Source organism: Crocodylus porosus, unplaced genomic scaffold (assembly GCF_001723895.1).
Source record: "Crocodylus porosus isolate Cpor-Errol unplaced genomic scaffold, CroPor_comp1, whole genome shotgun sequence".
NCBI lineage: Eukaryota > Metazoa > Chordata > Crocodylia > Crocodylidae > Crocodylus > Crocodylus porosus.
Genome location: NW_017728948.1, coordinates 63040871 through 63041862, shown reverse-complemented (window position 1 = coordinate 63041862; position 992 = coordinate 63040871). Strand labels below are relative to the sequence as shown.

At 50.7% G+C, this 992-nt stretch overlaps 1 protein-coding gene across 1 annotated transcript in view; it reads left to right on the top strand.

Annotated features, from left to right (window-relative positions):
* The first annotated feature begins 640 nt into the window (after positions 1-640).
* LOC109321858 (cytochrome P450 4V2-like) overlaps positions 641-992 on the top strand; it is a 34165-nt gene continuing 33813 nt past the window's right edge. The window contains exon 1 of the mRNA XM_019552621.1: positions 641-702. Within this exon, the coding sequence (XP_019408166.1) occupies positions 641-702 (62 nt within the window). The remainder of the gene's footprint in view (positions 703-992) is intronic.

Below are 992 nucleotides of genomic sequence, written 5' to 3'. Positions count from 1 at the left end.
AAGGACAAGTGCAAGGTGCTGCACCTAGGGAGAAGGAATCACTACCACACTTACAGGCTGGGAGATGACCTTTTCAGCAGCACAGCAGTGGAAAGGGATCTCAGAGTCATTGTTGACACCAAGATGAACATTAGTCATCAAAGTGGCGAAGGGATCAGTAAAGCTAAGCACACTTTATCATCCATTAGCAGGTGCATGATGAACAGATCCTGGGAGGTGATACTTTTCTCTGTGGCATTGGTCACGCCGCAGTTGGCCTGTTTTGGACGCCATACTTCCAGAGGGATGTGGACAACCTCAAGAGGGTTCAGAGGAAGGTCACTCATACAGTTACGGGCCTGCAGGCAAAGCCCTGCAAGGAGAGATTGAGGGACTTGGATTTCTAGTGGCTGCTGCTGCTAATGTCACCACCACTGCTGGACCCAGCCCTGCTGCCTGGGCACAGTGGCCCATCTGCCCTGCACCCACCACCTGGGAGCCAGACAGAGTGGGGTGGGGGCATGCAGACTGGCCTGGGATCCAGGGGAGCAGGGCACACCCGGCCAGGCAGATGGGGTGGGGCCATGAATGGGTGGGAAGCAGCATCTGGGAGCAGAATGGCCAGAGCCAGGACCAGGATCAGGACTGGGATTTTGGGGCGATGACTGTGCGCAGCCAGGTCCTGGGTGTTACGTCCAATGATGATACCAGTCTTTTTACCAGGTATGGAGTGTAAGACACAGTTGTCCTTAACTATAAGCAAGTTTATTGAACCCTAACACATACAAATCTAACTCAAATTTAAAGCATTCTCAGCAGGTGACATTTCTAATACTGTAGCTACTAATAGTGACAACAGTGCTAATACTAATACACAAGGGCAAGGGCGGAAGAGCCACACTTGCGGCAGAAAACCAGAGGTGCACAATCTAGGGGCAGCAGGTATGCGTGTCCTAAGTATAAAAAAACCACTCGCACATGCTGACTATTATTATACAAAGTAATAATCATCA